The sequence below is a fragment of the Peromyscus eremicus genome, chromosome 2 (assembly GCF_949786415.1).
Source record: "Peromyscus eremicus chromosome 2, PerEre_H2_v1, whole genome shotgun sequence".
In the NCBI taxonomy this organism is placed as follows: domain Eukaryota; kingdom Metazoa; phylum Chordata; class Mammalia; order Rodentia; family Cricetidae; genus Peromyscus; species Peromyscus eremicus.
In genome coordinates this window covers 143,430,101-143,449,684 of record NC_081417.1, presented here as the reverse complement: position 1 = coordinate 143,449,684, position 19,584 = coordinate 143,430,101, and the positions used below count along the sequence as shown (strand labels likewise).

Sequence of the window (19,584 nt, the reverse complement as noted above, 5' to 3'; positions counted from 1 at the left end):
GAGGCTTCTCCCACCCTCGTCATTCAAAAAAGTGGTTGCTCAGAGCAGCTGTGCTGGGGACCTAACACCTGCTCTTAGGAACTGGTTCAACTCCTGTCTGCAGAGCCCACCCAGCAGGGCTCCCAGACTCTAGCGTAGCTCTCGTCCCATCCTGGGCCCAAGCTCTATCCACCGAGGGGCCCCATATAGAAAAGGATGGGGTCAATGGCCTTCAACGAGACCTTGTCTGCAGGCCGGGAGAGGGGAGGTCTCTAATTCCCATAAAAAGATAAAAAGATGGGGAGGAACTGGGAGGAGTAGAGGGAGGGGAAATTGTCAAAGATAAATAAAAATTAATTTAAAAAACAAAATAAAACAGATGCCATGCCAGGGGTTCGTCACATCTCAATAATCAGGAGGGGAAAACTCATCCATGAGCCACATTTGGTCATCACTGCCGGGGACCGTGAATCCTTTTCCCAAGCCATCCCTGATCAGATGGAGTGACCCAAGGTGACTGATGTAAGGGCACAGCTGGCCTGTGGCTCACTGTCCATCCCAAACAAGTACAGTTTTGATGGTACTATTTTTTCATCTACTTAGTACATGTGATTTTGGGAGGGGAGGTGTTGGGAGTCTCATGTAGCCCAGGCTGGCCTTCAACTTGCTATGTAGCTAAGGCTAGCCTTGAACTCCTGATCCTATTGCATCTGCCTCTGGAGTGCTGGTATCAGAGATGTGCTCACCATACCCAGCTCAGTGCTTTCCCTGAGCACGGGTTACGCCAAACCCTGCTAAGGGTGAGAAGACACATGAACAAACACATCGCTCCTCTTGAGGCATTCGCGGTAATATCTCTGGTATCAGCACTGGCGGTGACACCGTGTTCATACTGCCCTATGGTCGGCAAAGCACATCCACCCACCTTCTTTGTCCACCTCTTCACAAACCTACAAGGTCAGAATTTTAAATCACAAAGGAGAAGAGTGAAGCCACTCAATTGCCCAAAGCCCCAGTGTATAAGCAAAACTTAAGCCCCAAAAGGGCCAGGCCAGTCACCTCCTTTCTCTGCCTGGGTACCCAGAGGAAGGGATTCCCTCTTCTCTGGCAGACATTCCCCCAACACCCCCAGCATACTCTTTGGGACTTGGCTTTCTAGAGCAGAGCTCCGGGTCCTTTATCCCTCGTTAGTGAACAAGACCCACCCAGCAGCTCTGGCCTGTCAACCTCACCCCGACACTTCCTGCCCGTGAGGGATGGCCAGTGCCACACTGGGCTCTGTGCCCGACACCTGAGACTTAACATGGCCACTGTCTGCGGGCCTAGTCCTTTGTACCAGTGACCCAGTTCTCTTCCTCATCTTCTGGGGAAATGCAGCAGTGAGTGAGGTCCCCAAGTACTCAACCTTGTCCCAGACCCTTTTGCTCACCCTCCCCTGGAAAGGCCGCCGGGAAGATGGTACAGAGAAGGTGAACAACTTCGCCCAGGTCACACAGGGAGTGAAATAAATGACATTCTGCTCAGGGAGCTCTAAGGAGCTGCCTCTCATCCCTGCCATTACCTCCCGGTGAATAAGGACACACTGGCTCCAGCTTAGTCCCAGAAAAGACAAGGTCCCAAGAAATTCTTCCTACGTCAGACCTGATGACAAGCCAGACACACCAACAGCTCAGAAGGCTGCAAGAGGGTTGAAAGCCAAAGCTTGGGACTGGAGAGATGGCTCAGCGGTTAGAGCACTGACTGCCCTTGGAGAAGTCCCAGGTTCTATTCCCAGCACCTGCACGGTGGCTCACAACCAACTCTAACTCCAGTTCTGATCCCCTTCTTCTGAACTCCAAGGCACCAGGCACGCACATGGTGAGCACACACATGTGCAGGCTAAACGCTCATACACATAAAATAAATCTTTAAAAAGGGAAAAGAAAATCCAAGACTTGCCTGCCTGTGCTACACAGTCCAAGGCCAGCCTCGGCCATTTGCAAGACCGTGATGTAAAAAGTAGACGTTGATGAGGTAACTCGGTGTAAAGGCACCTGCTGCTGAGCCTGAAGACTAAGGTCAACCTCCAGGACATAGATGGGGGAAGAAGAGAACTGACTGCCACAAGCTGTCCTCTGACCGACACACGTACACTGTGACACACCCACAAACACAATAAGCAAATAAACAGTAATAAAAACAAAAGAGGGCTAACAACAGAGCTCAGTGGTAGAGCACTGCCCAAGCATGTAAGGTCCTGGCTCTGACCTGTTGCACAGCAGAAAAGCTCTTTTTAAACATAAAGCTTGGCCTGAGAAAGATGCCAGAACGGATCTTTAAAAATCCAGCCACCGCCCGCTTCAGTATGGCCTGTGACTTTGGCCTCCTGAGGACATCTGTGTAGGGTTCTCCCTGGCCCAGCCAGGACTGGGACCTTCCTTACCTGTACTATTCACCGGTAGATTCTGTGTGTCCCTCCCGGTCTGAGCCCCAGCGCTAGCCTCTGTTGTAGCCTGGCAATTGCAGAAGTGAGGAAACAGGAGCGTGTTGCTGCCAAGTCACCCCCGGGAGGAAACAGAGTGACCCGGGGCCCCTCCAACGGATGCCACAGGAACCTCCAAGCTGAGCCAGCCAGACCAGAGTACTGTAGAGACTTCCTGCAGAGCGAGCAAGGGGCAGAGTGGGTGTAAGCAGTAGCCACTGGGCCAGAGTGTGGGGAGGGGAGGGAGGGAGGGAAGGGGAGGGGGGGGAGGGAGAGGGAGAGAGAGAGAGAGAGAGAGAGAGAACTGACAAAAATAACCAGTTAGCACAAGGAGGAGGGTGAGAGTGAGTCCGAAGGGAACGGAGAGGGCAGGAGAGAGAGATAGAGGGAGGAAGAATAACTGATGTCAACAGAAATGCATGAGAGGAATGAGATGGGACAGAGACAAGACCAAGGGATGACAAGAGAAAAGGATGAGCTATAGACAGAGTGTGTACCGAGTGTGCGTGGATGAACGTATGAGTGTGTGTACCTCTGTAGAGAAGAGAGAAAGGGCGAGGCTGCTAGACTAGGAAAAGGATGAGGAGAGAGCTGGAAGTACAGCCCTGCTCATTAAGACTGGGCAGGGCATCCCCGGTGACCAAGAAGCACTGGGCCCAAGAAACCCGTGGGAACATGGACGGAGCCACAGGGCTGGAGGAAGGGGGAAACTTCTCAAGACCCTGAGCCAGAGGCCAGCTGCAAGTGAGTTCATGGGAGTGAGGGTGAAGAGGTGTGGGCAGCTGGGGTCGAACACCAGTGAGTCTGTGTGAAATTGTGAGTTGGTGAGGGCTTCCAAGTACAGAAATGAGCGAGACGCCGGAGCCCCTCGCTTTGGTTTCCCTCAGCTTAGCATTCATTAATTCAGCCAGCTAACCCGCATACACTGAGCAGTGGGCACTAGGTCCTGTGACAGACACTAAGGACTCAAGCCCCTCAGGTACCAGGGGACCCAACACCTTCCTGTACACTGTGAGAAACTGAATCCCAGAAAGGACCAGGGTCTGTCTTACAGTGACACATGGCAAAACAGAGCCAAGAGGGCAGGGCTTCTCCACACACTGCCCAACCCCAGTTCCAGAGTAGCTGGGCTAGCCCCTGGCTGCTGTTCAGATCTCAGGGATATTCCTCATCAATGCTAAAATGGCTCCTTACAGGCCAAGGCCTCATTAACATGTGCTTCAGCCCCAAAGCACTAACACAATTGGGTATGTGGCTCACATGTATAATCCCAGCACTTGAAAGGTGGAGACAGGACGATCAGGGGTTCAAAGTCTTTCTTGGCTACATACTGAGTTCAAAACTATTTATCCAGCTGTATGACTTTAATCCCAGCACTCGGGAGGCAGAGCCAGGCAGATCTCTGTGAGTTTGAGGCCAACCTGGTTTACAAAGAGAGTTCCAGACAGCCAGGACTGCAGAGAAAAAACCTGTCTTGAAATAAAAATAAGTTGGAGCCGGGCAGCGGTGGCGCACACCTTTAATCCCAGCACTCGGGAGGCAGAGCCAGGCGGATCTCTGTGAGTTCGAGGCCAGCCTGGGCTACCAAGTGAGTCCCAGGAAAGGCGCAAAGCTACACAGAGAAACCCTGTCTCGAAAAACCAAAAATAAATAAATAAATAAATAAATAAATAAATAAATAAATAATAATAATAATAGTAGTAGTAAGTTGGAGAGTGATAGAGGAAGACACTTAACATCCTTCTTTGGCTTCTGTATGTGTGTGCATGGGTTTGCACACGAGCACACATATGTACATGAGTGGTGTGTCTGTGTGCGTGCGCATGCACATTCATATCCCAAGAGAATTTTCCAAGGAACTTCACAAGCTGACTGCTTAAATCCCAAATGAAAAAGCAAAAATCCAAGAATAGCCAGGGACTTCCTCAAGAATGAACATACACAAGCCAGGAGGTATGATAAGTTTCTCCCTAAGGTATCAACTCTTAATACAAAGTTACAGCATTCAGATGTGTGTTTCATCCGGCAAATAATCAGCAGAGATATCATGCCAGTTGATGACAATTTGTGTGTTGTATCTAGTGAGTGGTTATGAGATCTATCTGTGCATGAAGAGGGTGTGTTGTGTGTATGTGGAGATGTAGGGGGATGTTATATTTTTTTAAGTTTTTAGTTTTTTGTGTGGGGGTTGTTGTTGTTTTGAGACAGGGTTTCTCTGTGTAGGTAGCTCTGGCTGTCCTGGAATTAGTTCTCTAGACCAGGCTAGCCTCAAACTCACAGAGATCAGCCCACCTCTGCCTCCTGAGTGCTGAGATTAAAAGCGTGCATTATCACTGCCTGGCTATTTTTAAATTCTATTTATTTTAAATGATAAGTTTTGTGTGTGTATACTCTGTGTGTGTGTGTGTGTGTGTGTGTGTGTGTGTGTGTGTGTGTGTGTGTGTAGGGGTATCGGATCCCCTGCAGTTATAAGTGTTTATGAGTCACCTGACATGGGTGCTGGAAATTGAACTCAGGTCCTCTGCAGGAACAGCACATGCTCTTAAGGCTGAGCCATCTCTCCAGCCCAGGGTTTTATTTTACTTTTTATTTATTTATTTTTGGTTTTTCAAGACAGAGTTTCTCTGTGTAGCCCTGGTTGTCCTGAACTCGCTCTGTAGATCAGGCTGGGCTTGAACTCAGAGAGATCCACCTGCCTCTGCCTCTGAGTGCTGAGATTAAAGGTGTGTACCACCACTGCCTAGCTAAGATTTTATTTTATTTATTTTTTCTGGAGCTGAGGACCGAACCCAGGGCCTTGTACTTGCTAGGCAAGCGCTCTACCACTGAGCTAAATCCCCAATCCCTAGATTTTATTTTTTAATTGTGTATATACATGTGTCTCTGTGTGTGCACAGGTGCCTTCAAAGGCTAGAAGAGAGCATCAGATCCCCTTGGAGCTGGAGCTGGCAGCCATCTGACATAGGTGCTGGGAACTGAACTCACGTCCTCTTCAAGAGCAGTATTTGCTCCTAACCACTGGACCACCCATCTCTCCGGCCCTGATTTTTTTTTTTTTTAAATAGGGTCTCATGTAGCTCAGTGACCTCATAACTGCTACAGAGCTGGAGATGACCTTGAGCTCCTGATCCTCCTGCCTCTATCAACTATAGACTGGGGCCCACACACAGCTGAGGCTGCATTTTGTATGATGTGTATGAGAGAAAGTTGTCTGTTCATTGCTAAAGATCTGAGGACTGAGAGGATGTGGTGTGTGTGGTGTGTGTGTGTGTGTGTGTGTGTGTGTGTGTGTGTCTGTCTGTCTGTCCATCAGGGGGCTAGTGAGGGTAAATTAGACATAACCTAGCTCTGAAGACCCATCCAAAGCCCAAGTGGTTCTGTGGGTCAGACACACAGACACACCTGAATCTCATTCAGACCATTTGCTTCTTACCTGAGCCGTGGTGAGGATGCTGGCCCAAGACGTGACAGAGCTGCGGTTAGGGAGGCCGCTGAGAGCCCGTTTCCTTGAGAGCATGTTTCCTTGAGGATTCCTCAGAACTCAGGAAGCAGGGTAGAGAATGAGGGAGGAGTAAGCCCAAGTCAGGCCCAGACCCAAATGTGTGACTCACTTTGTTCTACCCTCCAATCCCTGTTGTTCAGGGATGTCAGTAGGACAAGAATTCGGGGAAGCTTGCCTGCCGGCTCTGTTGAACAGGCAGGGCACCTGAGGCCAGGAAGCTACCTCCTTGGGTGGAGCCCAACCCCAAGGTCACCAGAAATATACCCAAGCGGACTCAGTTCAGCCAACACTAGGCCCTCCTGAAGCTGAGCCCCTCAGGAAGAGCCAGGCCTGGGAAAGCAGAAAATTAAAGAATTCTACTCCTTGTCGGAGGACAAGGGCCCAAACTATGGAAGATTCCAGTATTGTCCTCAGGAGTCCAAACTTCAACAAGATGGACTCAAATCCAGTGGGCCCCATGATAGAAAAGTCCCAAAGCTGATTACAGAAGACACTTGTCTGAGGGGACACACCAAGGATCACAGATACCATAGCCATTCTTAGCAAGGAAGATTGATAATCTTACCTTTGGGGATGCCTAGCCTGTTAGAAGGCATGCCTGTAGTTTTTTGTTTTGTTTTACTCTTACTCCTTGGGGACCCACCACCTGGCTCCCAAATAAATACACAGAGGCTTATTCTTACTTATGAATGCCTGGCCTTAGCCTGGCTTGTTTCTAGCCAGCTTTTCTAACTTAAATTATCTACCTTATGCCTCTGAGCTTTTACCTTTCTTTATTCTATATCTCTTTCTTTCCTTCTTACTCCATGACTGGCTATGTGGTTGGCCCCTGGTGTCCTCCTCTCCTCCTTTTCTCGCTCCTCTCTCTTCTCTTTTTCTTCTATCCTCTCCTGCCTAGCTATTGGCCGTTCAGCTTTTTTTTTTTTTTTTAGACAGGGTTTTTCTCTGTGTAGCTTTGCGCCTTTTCCTGGAACTCACTTGGTAGCCCAGGCTGGCCTCGAACTCACAGAGATCCGCCTGACTCTGCCTCCCGAGTGCTGGGATTAAAGGCGTGCGCCAACACCGCCCGGCTCCATTCAGCTCTTTATTAGACCAATCATGTATTTTAGGCAGGCAAAGTAGCACAGCTTCACAGAGTTAAACAAATGCAACACAGTCGCGCGCGGTGGTGGTGTACGCCTTTAATCCCAGCACTAGGGAGGCAGAGGCAGACAGATCTCTGTGAGTTTGAGGTCTGCCTGGGCTACAGAGTGAGTTCCAGGAAAGGCACAAAGCTACACAGAGAAACCCTGTCTCGAGAAACAAAACAAAACAAAACAAAAAAAAAAACAAAAAACACATCTTTGCATCATTAAACAAATATTCCACAGCATAAACGAATGTAACACACTTAAAAATAATATTCCACAACACGTCTGCCTTCTGAAGAGCCCTTAGTCTAATGGAAGCAACAGACCACAGCTCCCACAAGAGCCAAGGACTTGCCCTGGAGTTCCAACTTCTGCACTGGAATTTACCCCCTCTGTCCTCCCACCTCTTCACCAAATAGCTGACTAGACTACCAAAGGCATGACTAGCTGCCTGCATGTTGCCTTTCAAGGGGCAATCAGTACTTCACCAGAGGAAGCTGAGGCGACATTGACATCATCACTGACTCAAATGCTAAGATCCTCACCCCAGCTCACGGGCTATTCACTGTACTTGTGCCCAGGGAGGCCTTGGTGGCAGTTGGCTGTCATGGAAGGTGTGGGGTGGTGGCTTTGTGACTCAGGGCAAGCCACACCAGTGGAACAGCTCTTTCAGCAAACCTCCAAGGTTTGCTTTGGTGCCTGGAGCTCCCTTTCCCTCTCTGGGGGACAAGCGGCTACAGAGCTCCTGCCCGAGAGGCCAGACTTGCTGTGAGACCTCAATTGAATGCTCGAGGCACCCTCTCTCTAGCTGTTCTGGGCAGTCACGGCCAGGGTGAGAGTCATGGCTGCTCTTCCAGGCCAGTGTAGGGCCAAACTGGCAGAGAGGAAATGGACTGTTCCTTCTAGAAAATACCATGTCCTTACCGAAACCCAAAGAGCTGAAGGTGACTTGAAGAACTGATCCTGCCTCCCTAGTCCCCATGCTCCAGGGAGAGCATTCCTGGGTTTGACCTCACCACCAGCCGTCTGGGATTGCTGCTCCTGACCCCTCATCTTCCCCTCAAGCCCTCTCCAGCTTGCCACTGTGAGCTGCTCCAGAAGATTCCTCCTTTCAATGACAAACTTAATCTCTTTGTGACCTGTAGGCACCCAACCCAAAGGAACAAGTCTTAGCTGCCTGTTCTCCGTTGCTATCTTCTCATATTTACTGTCCTCAGACCTATTTGTGGGGCAACCACATCTGGGGACACCGCTTCCTGGACCTTTCACTTAGTGGTTGTAAGATGTGGTATTGCCACGGCTTCCTGTAACTGAGATGATCATCCCTCCTGGATGGAACAGCACGTGCAACCACTCCCTTGCTGTCCCGGGAGCTGTGAACACCCGAATCCACCGCCTGCAGATGGAGGGGAACAAATACTGCATTTACTTTATCCTCAAGTTGTGCCAGCTCTCACCGAACATCACTTTCTCCAGGACATATTCCCTGGTTGCCAAGGACAAGAGCAAGGGCCTCCGGAGTAGCAAGTACCTGTGCCTTCCTCGGTCTGTGCCCGCTCATGTGCCTCAGCCGTGAGGCAGAGATCTCTGAGTGTCTCATTTCCACGTCAGCCTATCTGTTGGAGAAGCAAGCATGGCTAATTGCTGGCATGGCCTTCTGAGAACCAAGGTAGCCTTGCAGGTGGCTGAACCATAAACCATAAACTCAAGCTCTCTAGGTGTGAGCCCCGTATGACGGAGTACCGCTCTGCCTGCCTGGAAACCTTCAGAAGCTGCTCCCTGCCCAGGACAACCCTGTCACCTCAGGACATGCAGCAGCTCTGCAGTGACCCAACACTTCCCTCCCTCTGCCTTGGTCTGGTGTTAGGTGTTGCTGTTATTTCATGTGGTCTGGACATGCCCAGCAGTACCCAGAAGGGTAGTAAAGCCAAGCCCCACCCCCTACCCACAAGAACCAACCCAAGGTGTTTGTGTGCACCACATCTTCTGTAAGCCATCCCACCGGACACACGTACAAGCAGCACAAGTCACTCAGTTTCCCATCCTGTTTCATGGGTCACCTTTCTACTCCTACAAGGCCCTCCCACAGGCTGATTTGGTCTCCCACAGCAAGCGGGACACCTGAGCATGTACTATAAGCCAGATGCTCTCACACACTGCTTCACCTCATTCTCCAAGTGAGTGGTGTCTTATGCTACAGACAGGACAGTCTGGTGGCTGTCAGACATGCAGTGGCCAACTCCAAAGTCCCTACAGTAAAACCAATCAGTTTCTGGTGGTGCTGGGGATGAAACCCAGGGCCTCACCCCTCCCCCACTGAGCTACATCCCAGTTGGCCTCCTGCCGTACTTGAAATTCCTGTACTTAAGTTTGCTGTTCCGACGGTTGAACCTAGAACCTCACACATGCCAGGCAAGCACTCTACCACAGAGTATATCCCCAGCCCTGTAGTCCCATTTTGTAGGTAAAGAAGCTAAGGTTCACCAAATTAGTGGAGGGAGGTATGTACGTCAAACCACAAGGCACTTGCAGGGATGGGCCATGCAAGATGATGGACCTGCCTGTCCTTGGGTTACACCTAAGGAAAAGGACATCAAAGGCTTGGGTATAAAAATTTATTATACGTAAAAGAATATTAGCACTAATGAATGCAGACAAGCGAGGACACAGTAGGACTGGCTGGAAGATGGCTAACTCTTTGGAAAGTGAACAGATCTAAGTGGCTGGGAGCCTCATACCACTCTGGGTGGTCAACCACCTCAGGGCATGAGGGCATCAAGTGACTGCCCTGTGAGTCCACAATGCCTCTACTGGTTCTAGGTCTCCAGGATGGCACACCTAGAAACAAGTAAAGGGGCTTCCCATGGTGGCCCAGGCTGGTCTGGAGTCACAGAAATACCACTGTAAGCAAGACGTTTAATTGGAGGATGTCCACCAACTATGCATGACCTTGAGCCACCACAATTCAGTGAAATACAAAACATTAAGTTACAGGCTGTAGGAAGAGGAGGCGGCAGTCAGTGGCCCCTTCCGATCCTGGTGGTTCCGTGAGTGAGGATGGGGGAAGGTTAGACCAAGCCCCTCCTCTCAATGTACAAATTACTTTGATTGATATTAAATTGTATTGAAAACAAAATAGACTAAAAAGCCAACACTACTCTATGTTGGGGTGGAAGTGGAGAAAGAATGAGTCCTTGAAGCAGAAGGAGGCAGCCGGGGAAGGCTGTGGCTGTGGCCCTGCCGGTCACTCTCGCTGTTCCATCTTTACTTTTGGTGGCCGAAGGAAGGTCCGGTTCTTTTTCTCCTTCTTCCCCTTTGTATTTGCCTGGAAATTTCGCCAACTGTCTACTCGGCCATCTCGGCTTTCCTGAAAGAAAACGGAAAGGAAGTTCAAGGTGAGGTCTCTAATTAGCAAAGGGGACTGAACTGCTCTGCCGCCAACTGCCCTCCCACGGCCCAGCCCAGGTCAGCCCTCTGGAACAGTCCAAGAGGAGAGCAGATCAGAGCTGTCTCCCACCTCTAGAGACCCAGCCAAATTTCACAACCCCCTCTGAATGTAGCTCGAAAGAGGACACCGTAAGTGATGCTACCACAATTCTATTTACTGTGGGCCTCTGGGTGGGTGTTCCACACAAATTCCTTCTGTTATGTTCCCACTGCTGAGCTACTCTCCCAGACCTAGCTTGTTACTTCTTTTTGTTTGGTTGGTTTTTTGAGACAGGGTTCATCTGTGTAGCTTTGGAGCCTGTCCTAGAACTCGCTCTGTAGACCAGGCTGGCTTGAGCTTCCACAGATTTGCCTACCTCCTCTTCCTGAGTGCTACAACTAAAGACAAGCCCCATTGTGCCTGGCCCCTAGCTGTTTCTTCTAACCCTTACCCAAAGCCGACTACAGTGTGCAATAAAGAGCACTGTCCAACCGTGAGAGGATGACTAGTTTTCTCAACCATGGAGCTAGCTGGGAGGACAGCTACTCTTTCTTCACCATGTTCCTGCTGCCCCTCTGACAACTTTGATGAGATGTCTCCAAACTAGATAATCTCTGGCCACAAAGCTCTCTACCTCATTATCAAATAGGCTACTCATTTTCCTGTTTCATAAAGCTGGACAGAAACCAAGTCAAAAATTATGGTTAACCAATAATAAGCTCCACCTTGAATTCTAAATCCTATAAAAGACAGAGCAAATGCAACCCAGAACTGTCTCAGGCACTTGAAGAGCAATGAATCCAGTCAAAAGCTACAAGGTGAGCTGGTGTGGTGGCACATACCTGTAATCCCAGCACTGGAGTGGCTGAGGTAAGAGGGTCATCAATAGTTCAAGGCCAGCCCAGGCTACACAGTGAGTTCCAAGGTGCTTGGGCTACAAAGTGAGACTCTGTCTCAAAAAGCCAAAAAAACAAAACACCGAAGTCTCTCTGCACAACGGTCACAAGAACCGTTTCCAGTGGTCTGTGATGGTGTACACTTTAATCCCAATGTTTGGGAGGCTGAAGCAGGATGATCAGGAATTCAAGGTCATTATCAGCTACACAGTGAGTTCAAAGCCAGACTGGACTATATGAGAACTTGTCTCAACCTCAACTCCCTGCTCCCAAAAGAACCTATTTCCACAAATTTTTGTCCTCCAAGCTAAATAGGGTGCTACTTCCTGTTACCTCCGAATTCACTGTTCTTGGGCTCCTCTGGTAACTGTGTCTGTTGGTGCCCTTGTCAGGGAAAGACTTACGAAGGTGAGGTGACCCCCAACTCCGCTTCCCCAGTGCCTACTCTCACCCACACATCCTGTTTCCCTGTCTGCCCCAGGCAGCCCTGGAGCCCCCAGGGATTAAGCTTCCTTATTCTGGAATGACCTCCTCAGCTACTCACCTCGAAGTTTTTCTGCCACTCCCTTTCTCGCTTGGCTTTTTCCTGTGCTTCGATCTCCTCTTCTCTTTGTCGCTTCCTAGGAGGGAAAGAGAGCAGTCTACCCAACGCTCACAGCGTGTTCCCCACATGAGCTAAGGCTCAGCTGCACAGGGACACACACAGAGCCCGAGCCAATGCTGAGGCCTCATCCTCAAACACACAGACGACAAAACCCAATCCCAAAATGACATTTCATACAAACTCAACTAGCAAAATCTAATTACTCCAGTCAACAACACAAAATACAGAAGCCAAATTGACTTCAATATTTCCTTTTGTTTTTTTCTGAGACAAGGTCTCATGTAATTTAAATTGGCCCCAGACTTGCTATTTAGCCAAAAATAGTCTTCAAACTGCTTTTTTCCCCTGCCTCCACCTCCCAAGTGCTGGGATTAGAGGTGTGTACCACCACAATTGGCAACATCGCCACTTGTGACAATCAGAGGAAATCATACTTAAGAACAAGTTAAAGCTATTCCATTGCAATCCCACCTACACACCACAGCTACCAGGCCCAGAAAAGATCCTGGCCTCAAACATTCTACTGCATTCCAGAAAGGAAGAAAACACACTGCACTCCTCAATAGAAATGAACTCCCTATGGACAGGTGTAGTCAAAATTTCCCAAAAGTCTACAGACAATGTCTTGCCGGTGATTGGCTCAGACAGCCTGTCTCATGCATGCTAGGCAGGAGCTCCAGCCCTGAGCTGTACTGTGCCTCTCCAGCTTCTTCTCGTAAACAAAGTGCCACCAAACTCATTAGGAAAATCCCCAGAGGCCTGCATTAGCTAATCTGTGCATTTAAATGAGGTTAAGATGAATACGGGGATGTGTACCTTTCATGCATTTCTTTGGCTTCTCTCTCTTTCCTTTTAATTTCCAGCTCAGCAAACAGTTTCATGGTCTGTTTGTAGACTGCCTGTTTGAACTGCAAGAAAATTATGGACAAAAGAAAATGAAGGTAAACATCTCACATCAAGGCTGAAATTAAGTAATTACAATAAAGCCCTAAAGATTACAACTGGGCAATGAAATGTCTGCAGGGAGATGCCGCCATTACAACACTGTCCCTTCAGGGAGAAAGCCACCTGCCTAGGAGACCTTTCCTCTCTTACCAAGCAGATTAGGAACCTGTGTCTGGGAGAAGGCACATAAGCACTTAGGCCACTGAGATTATGGAGGTGTTCTGTGAAAGTTCCCCAGGACTGACCAATTCACCTTACACTCAAGATACATTGATGGGGAAAGATAACACAGCATTGCATAGAAAATATAAAGGCGGGGCTAGAGAGATAGCTAAGCAGGTAGGAGCACTGGCTACTCATCCAGGGGACCCAGGTTCAAGTCCCAGCACCCATATGGCCACTCACACCTGTCTGTAACTCCAGTTTCAGGGGATCTGACACCCTCACACAAACATACATGCAGGCCAAATACCAATGCACATAAAATAAAAAAATAAATCTTTAAAAAAAAGAAAAAAAAAGATACAAAGCTCTGTTGATTTTACAGTACGGGGGATAAAACCTGAGCGTTGGAAGTAAGACCTCTACCACCAAGTTAAACCCCCACCCACCCAGAGCCTTTTAACTATGGTAGCTGTTATTACAACATGTTATTATTAGCATTTATATGAATTAAAGAAAAGCAAGTAAAGATAAGTGACCCGGATCCCACTACATAGTTGTGGGGTATTTTTTGGAGACAGAGTCTAACTATGTGGTCCAGCTGGGCTCAAACTCAAGACAATCCTCTGCCTCAGCCTCCCAACTACTGGGATTACAGGCATGTGCCAGCACACCACACTCATGATGCTTTTTTTTGTTTTTACATCCAACCAAAGTTTTCCCTCCCTCCTCTCTTCCCAGTGCCTCCCCAACAACCCCCCACTCCATTCCTCCCCCACTGTTTCTCTTCAGACAGGGGCAGGCCTCCCATGGCCATCAGCCAGCCATGGTATATCAAGTTGCAGTGAGACTACCTCCTTTAAGTCCTTTTTTTAATGTATTCATTTTACTATAGGAGTATGTGTGTGAATCGTGTGTGTGCACTGCCCATAAAAAAGAAGGCGGCATTGGATCCTCTGGAATTACTGACTGGAGTTACCGACGGTCGGGAGCCACTACATGGGTATTAGGAATTGAACCCAGTCCTCTGCAAGAGCAACAAGTGCCATCTCACCCTTCTTTCTTTTTCTTTTTCTTTTCTTTTTTTTTTTTTTTTTTTTGGTTTCTTGTGTAGCCTTGGCTGTCCTAGAACTCGCTCTGTAGACCAGGCCTCTGCCTGCCTCTGCCTCCCAAGTGCTGGAACTAAAGGCGTGTGCCACCACCACCACCTGGTTTTTTTTAAAGATTTATAATCATGTGTGTGCCTGCATGGAGGTTTGTGCACATGTGCATGCAGGTGTCCGTCAAGTCCAGAAGAGGGTGTCATCCCTTGGAGCTAGAGTTACAGGCAGTTTGAGCCACTGTGTGGGTGCTGGGGACCAAACTCAAGTCCTCTGCCTGAGTAAAACATGCTCTTCACCAGTGAGCCACCTCTGTAGGCCCAACCAACCATGACTTTTTCAGAACAAAGTTATGTTCTTGTTTAGAGTGTTTTCTTCCCAAATAAAGTTTCCTGTGTTATACATGGAAGTACAGAAAATAATCCATCATGTGTACATCAGAGGATCATGCACTAAAATTAGAGCTACTGAGCAAAGAACACTACAAGAAGGAAAAGAGAAATGAAGGAGTCCAAAACTTCTCTTTAACACTAGGAGCTGCTGGGAGCTGCTCAGGAAACATGATGCTGACGAACTCTAGCCTTTAACAAGGACAACATCAACTGGGTAAAGGAACATGTAATAAGGATTTCAGTATCTTTGTGTGTGTACAGCGCAGGTGCATGAATAAAGGTGTGTTTGGGTATGAATGTACACGTAGGCAGGTGCACATACAGTGCATGTGGCGGCCTGACGTCGGGTGTCTGCCACAGCTGCTCTCTATTTAGTGAGGTAGTGTCTCACTGACCCTGAAGTTCACCACTTCCTGCTGGTGTAGCACACCTCTAGAGCTCTAGATGACAGGCAGGCAGCCACCACGCTGGCCCAGGTTTTGTTGGGAATCTGAGGAGCCAAGCCCTGATCCTCGGAATGGCATAGCAAGTGCATGGTCCACTGAGTCAATGCCCCAGCTCCAAATATTTTAGTGTCTTTAACAGCTCTAAATAGAGCCAGGTGGTGGTGGTGCACACCTTTGATTCCAGCACTCGGGAGGCAGAGGCAGGGGGATCTCTGTGACTTTGAGACCAGCCTGGTCTACAGAGTGAGTTCCAGGACAGCCAGGGTTACACAGAGAAACCCTGTCTTGAGGGGGAGGGGGGGAGGGGAGAGAGAGAGAGAGAGAGAAAGAAAGAAAGAAAGAAAGAAAGAAAGAGAAGAGAAGAGAAAAGCTCCAAATGGTGGGCTGGAGAGATGGCTCGGTGATTAGTAGCACACGGGCTGCTCTTCCAGGGAACGCAGGTTCAGTTGCTAGCACCCAGCTCACAACTGTCTGTAACTCCAGTCCCAGGAGATCCAATGCCCTCTTCTGGCCTCTGAAGATACCAGGCACACATGTGTGTGGTACACATACATACATGCAGGCAAAACACCCATACACATAAAAATAAAGTTTAAAAATTAGCCGGGCGGTGGTGGCGCACGCCTTTAATCCCAGCACTCGGGAGGCAGAGGCCGGTGGATCTCTGTGAGTTCGAGGCCAGCCTGGGCTACCAAGTGAGTTCCAGGAAAGACGCAAAGCTACACAGAGAAACCCTGTCTCGAAAAAACCAAAAAAAAAAAAAAAAAAAAAAAGTTTAAAAATTAAAAATAAGTAAAAGCCATCTCTCCATACCCTAACATCTTAGTTCCTTTGTATGTGTGTATATGGATGAGTGTGTATGTGTGTGTGCATATATATGTGTGTATATGAGTATGTGTTTATGTGTGCATATGTGTGTGTCTACAGGTGTATGCTGGCTAGTTTTATTCCAACTTGACACAAATTAGAGTTATATAAAAGGAGGAGGGCTGGAGAGATGGCTCAGAGGTTAAGAACACTGGCTGTTCTTCCAGAGGTCCTGAGTTCAATTCCCAGCACCCACATGGTGGCTCACAACCATCTGTAATGAGATCTGGCTCCCTCTTCTGGCCTGCGGGGATACATGCAAACAGAACATTGTATACATAATAAATAAATCTTTCAAAAAAAAAAAAGAGGGAACACCAACTGAGAAAATTCTTCAATAAGATCCAGCTGTAGAGCATTTTCTCAATTGGTTGATTTGAGAGGGCCAGCCCATTGTGGGTGAGGCCATCCTTGGGCTGGTGGTTCTGGGTTCTATCAGAAAGCAAGCTAAGCAAGCTATGAGGAGCAAGCCAATACACAGCATCGCTCCATATCCTCTGCATCAGTTTCCTGCCTCCAGGTTCCTGCCCTGATTGCCTTTGATGTAGCTCTGGTTGTCCTAGAACTCATTATGTAGACCAGGCTGGTCTCAAACTCCAAGAGATCTAGCTGCCTCTATCTCCCAAGTGCTGGGATTAAAAGGTGTGAACCACCACACCTGGTTTCCCTCAGTTCTTTATTTAATTAATTAACCTCGTATATGCGTGTGTGCCTGCTTTTCTATATGCGTGTAGGTGCCAGCATAGGACAAGAGTCGGCATCAGATCCCCTGGAACTACACTTAACAAGAAGTTGTGAGACACCACAAGGATGCTAGAAACTGAACCCAGGTCCTCTGCAAGAACAGCAAGTGCTCCAGGCAGCTAAGCATCTCTCCAGCCCTAGATTCCTAAACATGTACCTATGGTTTCTATTTTTCTCAAAAGAAATTAAAACCATAATTATACATAATACTTTGCATGTGTGGCTTGTAAAATAATCAACCACAAACTCCATCAAGTGTACATATAAGAAATGGTGATGCCAGGTGGTGCTTGGCTTTAATCCCAGCACTCAGGAGGCAGAGGCAGGTGGATCTCTGGGAGTTCGAGGCCAGCCTGGTCTACAGGCCAGGACTGTTACACAGAGAAACCCCGCAGCAGCCCTATACACAGAAGGCTGATGGAGCTGGGCTAGTGGGTAAAAGTGCCTGCTGTGCAAGCATGACTACCTGAGTTCAAATCCCCAGCAATCTTGTAAAAAGCTGACTATGGCTACACATGCCTGTAACCCAATGCTTGGGGGCAGGGACAGCATAGCCAGTGGAGTCTGCTCCAGGGTTTTCAGTGAAAGAGCCTGTCTACAGGGAATAAATAGAAAGTACTAGAGCAGATACCTCCCCGGCTTCTACACACGAACACACATGCACACACACTATGCATATAACACAGACACAAGACAAACACCAAACACACCTACACACAGGATGAATTAAAAAAAAAAAAAAGTCCACTTAACATGCTTTAAGTGAGGCCTTTCTCTTCAACCCCCCAATCACACAGGACAGTGGTTTCCCAATAACTTACCAGCTCAGGATCATCTTCCTCTACATTTGTAGGCTTTCCTTCCTTCTTTAGCTGTTTTTTTCGCTCTTTAACCTAAAAAGAATTTGTTCCCCATCAAAAGATGAGCAATCATACTTTATGGAACAGGACTGAGCTGTACATCTGTGCACTTTTCCATGGGCATAGGATAACAAGATGAAGGCAAAGAACCTCCTCCTTTCTATTTAAATCTAAAAAGTCATTGCTAATAGAAAACACTGTAAAGCAACTAAGAAGACTGGGAACCTTGGATCCTTCCTCTAACCTACCCTAAAGTCTGTACCCACAGTCAGCTCTAGTGAGAGGCAACCAACAGACATGTTGTCCCCAACTCATAAAGGCTGAGCCACAGCTAACAGCCTTAGACATGGCCATTCAGCTTTCTTAACTTGTGGTCACATAGTTATAGCAAAGAAAGCACATTTGCCAAGCTTTAGAAGGATCTAGAAAACATACGGCATTTTAAGTATGAAAGGGATTTCTAAAAGTGCATTCTTGATCGTTTCCACTGTGACACTCCAGAAACCAAAATTTTCACATCACACTAATGGATACATTCGTCATTCTGGTCACTACTGAGCTTACAAATAGTAAGAATTAATAATCATTCACAAGAGACTGTCACTACTCCGAAAGTCACCTACGAGTCATCCATCACGCAGCCAAGTGCCTAGCAGGCTCAGAAACACTTTACTGCCACCTTGTGGCCAGGAATTCCAAGGACGATTCCTTACAAGCAAAGACGAACTGAATCTCTAACAGAACTGACTCTCCAAGTGCCATGTGCAACACAACCATTAGGATGCGGTTTACACACTTTCCTTTCCGACTTTTCTCCTCACTGTCTTCATCTAAAAGGTCCGTCTTTATTATTACTGACTATAAAGTTCCATTTCAGATTCCAAAGCTCATCAAAACAAAGACAGACTCCTGACCCACTCACCGTTGAACTCACTCTTGTAAATGGTCTTGAGATTCTTGCTCCAAGAGGCAAAAAAGGGGGGGGGGGCGCCTTTCTAGTTGGGCACATGATGCATGCCTATAATCCTAGCAACTGGATATGGAGAAGGATCAAGAATGCAAGACTAGGGGCTGGAGACATGGTTAAGCAGTTAAGAGCACTTGCTGCTCCTGCAAGGATCCAAGTTCAGTTCCCAGCACCCACACAGAAGCTCGCAATCATTCGAAACTACAGTTCCAGAGGAAGATGACACCTTCTTCTGACCTCCTTGAGCTCCAGGCACGCCCATGGTGCACATACATACATGCAGACCAAACACTCTTACACATAAAATAAATCTAAAAGATTTAAAAAGAATTTAAGATCAGCCTCAGGTAGATAGCTAATTCAAGGCCAGCCTGGACTGCATAAGACTCTCCTTCAGCCGGGCGGTGGTGGCGCACGCCTTTAATCCCAGCACTCGGGAGGCAGAGCCAGGAGGATCTCTGTGAGTTCGAGGCCAGCCTGGGCTACCAAGTGAGTTCCAAGAAAGGCACAAAGCTACACAGAGAAACCCTGTCTCGAAAAACCAAAAAAAAAAAAAAAAAGACTCTCCTTCAAAATAATCCAACCAAAAATAAGAAGAAAGGTCCTTCCGTTGGATGCAATGGCATACATACAACTCATAAACCCACAGCTCAGGAGGTCAGGAAGAGGATTAAGAAATTTAAGGCCTGTCCAGGCAATCTTGAAAGTTTAAGGCTACGCTGTACCCCCAGCAATTGCAACCACATTTTAAACAAACAAACAAAAGCTATAATTTAATTTGTTTCAAATGAGTCTCCAAGTTCTGTTATTAATTGAACGTGGCCTCCTCTTGCTTTAAACCCACTCAGAGATCCTTGACGGCCTCTCTCATTTCCAACCCTTTTATACCCACTAAAGTAAAACCAGGGTGTCGACACCTCCACAGCCGCGCTGCTCCTCCACTCTCACTGGGGTAGCATGGCAACTTAGTTGGGAGGCCAAAGAAACGATCTACACAACACAGGACTGGCAGGGCAAGTGGGGGTGGCAGTAGCCTGGCCACTCCTCACCCTGAGCTCACTCTTCTCTCAGGAAAGAACGCTCGCTTTGTTGCTATTCATGA

At 48.0% G+C, this 19,584-nt stretch overlaps 1 protein-coding gene across 1 annotated transcript in view; it reads right to left on the bottom strand.

Annotated features, from left to right (window-relative positions):
* Nucleotides 1-9,673: 9,673 nt before the first annotated feature.
* The window catches only part of Dnajc8 (DnaJ heat shock protein family (Hsp40) member C8), a 21,879-nt gene continuing 11,968 nt past the window's right edge, over nucleotides 9,674-19,584 (bottom strand). Inside the window, exons 6-9 of the mRNA XM_059255099.1 lie at nucleotides 17,477-17,548; nucleotides 12,816-12,907; nucleotides 11,940-12,015; nucleotides 9,674-10,439 (exon numbers count right to left, since the gene is read on the bottom strand). Of these exons, the coding sequence (XP_059111082.1) occupies nucleotides 10,317-10,439; nucleotides 11,940-12,015; nucleotides 12,816-12,907; nucleotides 17,477-17,548 (363 nt within the window). The 3' untranslated portion in view covers nucleotides 9,674-10,316. The remainder of the gene's footprint in view (nucleotides 10,440-11,939; nucleotides 12,016-12,815; nucleotides 12,908-17,476; nucleotides 17,549-19,584) is intronic.